The sequence below is a fragment of the Sinocyclocheilus grahami genome, unplaced genomic scaffold, assembly GCF_001515645.1.
Source record: "Sinocyclocheilus grahami isolate Dianchi unplaced genomic scaffold, SAMN03320097.WGS_v1.1 scaffold11945.1, whole genome shotgun sequence".
In the NCBI taxonomy this organism is placed as follows: Eukaryota; Metazoa; Chordata; class Actinopteri; order Cypriniformes; family Cyprinidae; genus Sinocyclocheilus; species Sinocyclocheilus grahami.
The window spans coordinates 2596-3802 of NW_015514133.1; the positions used below are offsets into that span (position 1 = coordinate 2596).

The 1207-nt window shown below is 45.7% G+C and overlaps 1 protein-coding gene across 3 annotated transcripts in view; it reads right to left on the bottom strand.

The window, feature by feature from the left end:
* Nucleotides 1-211: 211 nt before the first annotated feature.
* Nucleotides 212-1207, bottom strand: part of LOC107578786 (palmitoleoyl-protein carboxylesterase notum1a-like) — a 3317-nt gene continuing 2321 nt past the window's right edge. The window contains exon 2 of one of the 3 annotated variants that reach the window (XM_016264704.1): nucleotides 212-612. In XM_016264704.1, coding sequence (XP_016120190.1) covers nucleotides 240-596 — 357 coding nt within the window. In that variant the 5' untranslated portion in view covers nucleotides 597-612 and the 3' untranslated portion in view covers nucleotides 212-239. Of the gene's footprint in view, nucleotides 624-1207 lie in introns of all 3 variants that reach the window. The other 2 variants (XM_016264703.1, XM_016264702.1) reach the window with 2 other exon arrangements.

Sequence of the window (1207 nt, forward strand, 5' to 3'; positions counted from 1 at the left end):
TTACTTATCTGAAAAAGTAACTCAGATATTCTCTTGTAAATTAAAGTAATTAAAGTACTTTACTAGTTACTTGAAAAGAGTAATCGGATTACGTAACTCGCGTTACTTGTAAAGAGTTACCCCCAACACTGAGGCTAGAAACAATAAGGACAGTCTCTGAGCGCGTCTGGATGATGCCCAGATTCTGTTGGAAGCCCATTGGGTTACCTAAGGTTTGTGATTGTAACCGGCTGGTTGTCTTACCCCGCAGGGGTCCCGTCGTTGCAGGTGACTGATGTATTCTCCAGGAAATGTAACTTCATGTTGTAGTCGAGCTTCTGCGCCGAGCACGGGTAGAGGGACTGCGCCAAGTTCTTCACCTGAGTCATGAAATTGTCCATGTTTTCTTCAACAGCTGTGAAGTCCAGTGAGAAGCTCTCGGTGGTCTCGGCACGGTCCCGGTAGTGCGCGGTGGGAAGCGCTCGTCGCTGCTGCGGGTTTCGACCTCCGCGGAATCTCCTCGCGCCGAGCGCGCCGGACTGAATCAATCCCAGCATCACAGCCCAGTGAATGACACCCATCACCCTCACGCTCCTCTGCGGCCGCCTGCACTTCATCACGCTTTCGGAGACGCTGCTGAGAATATGCACAGCCGGTTACACGAAATTCAAATGCAAAACTTAGTTAAAAGTGATATGAACAGGTGAGCTTTCTCAGTGCAAAACTCAGGAGTCCCTTTTCTTCTTTTTAATAGTCTAGTCCCCCACTGACATGAACTCCTAACCGGATTGTGGTGTGCTCTTCAGTTCAATACCTCTGTATTTAACCGCTCTGGGGTTTAACCCTGCTCTCTTCCCCGTGAACCAATGGCTGTGGAGGGCAGTGCGACGGGGCGTGATCCAGTCACACTGATTTCTGTCCTTTTCATTTATTGAAAAAAAAAAAAAAAAAAAATGGCCATAGTTTGGTCCTTCTGATCTGCGACATTTTACTTGATGTGGTAGCTTTAATAGGCATCGAAATGCATGTTTCCTAATCCACGCGAATTTATAGAGTGAGAATAAGGCTCTTCTGACACACGCGGCTTTCGTGCATTGGAAAATATATAAATATAGGCTATAGTACGGTGGCCGAGAAGTGCAAAACAAAATCACAACTCTGAAAACAAAATAACAAATTACAAATGCAAACAGTGTTGGGGAAAGTTACTTTTAAAAGTAATGCATTA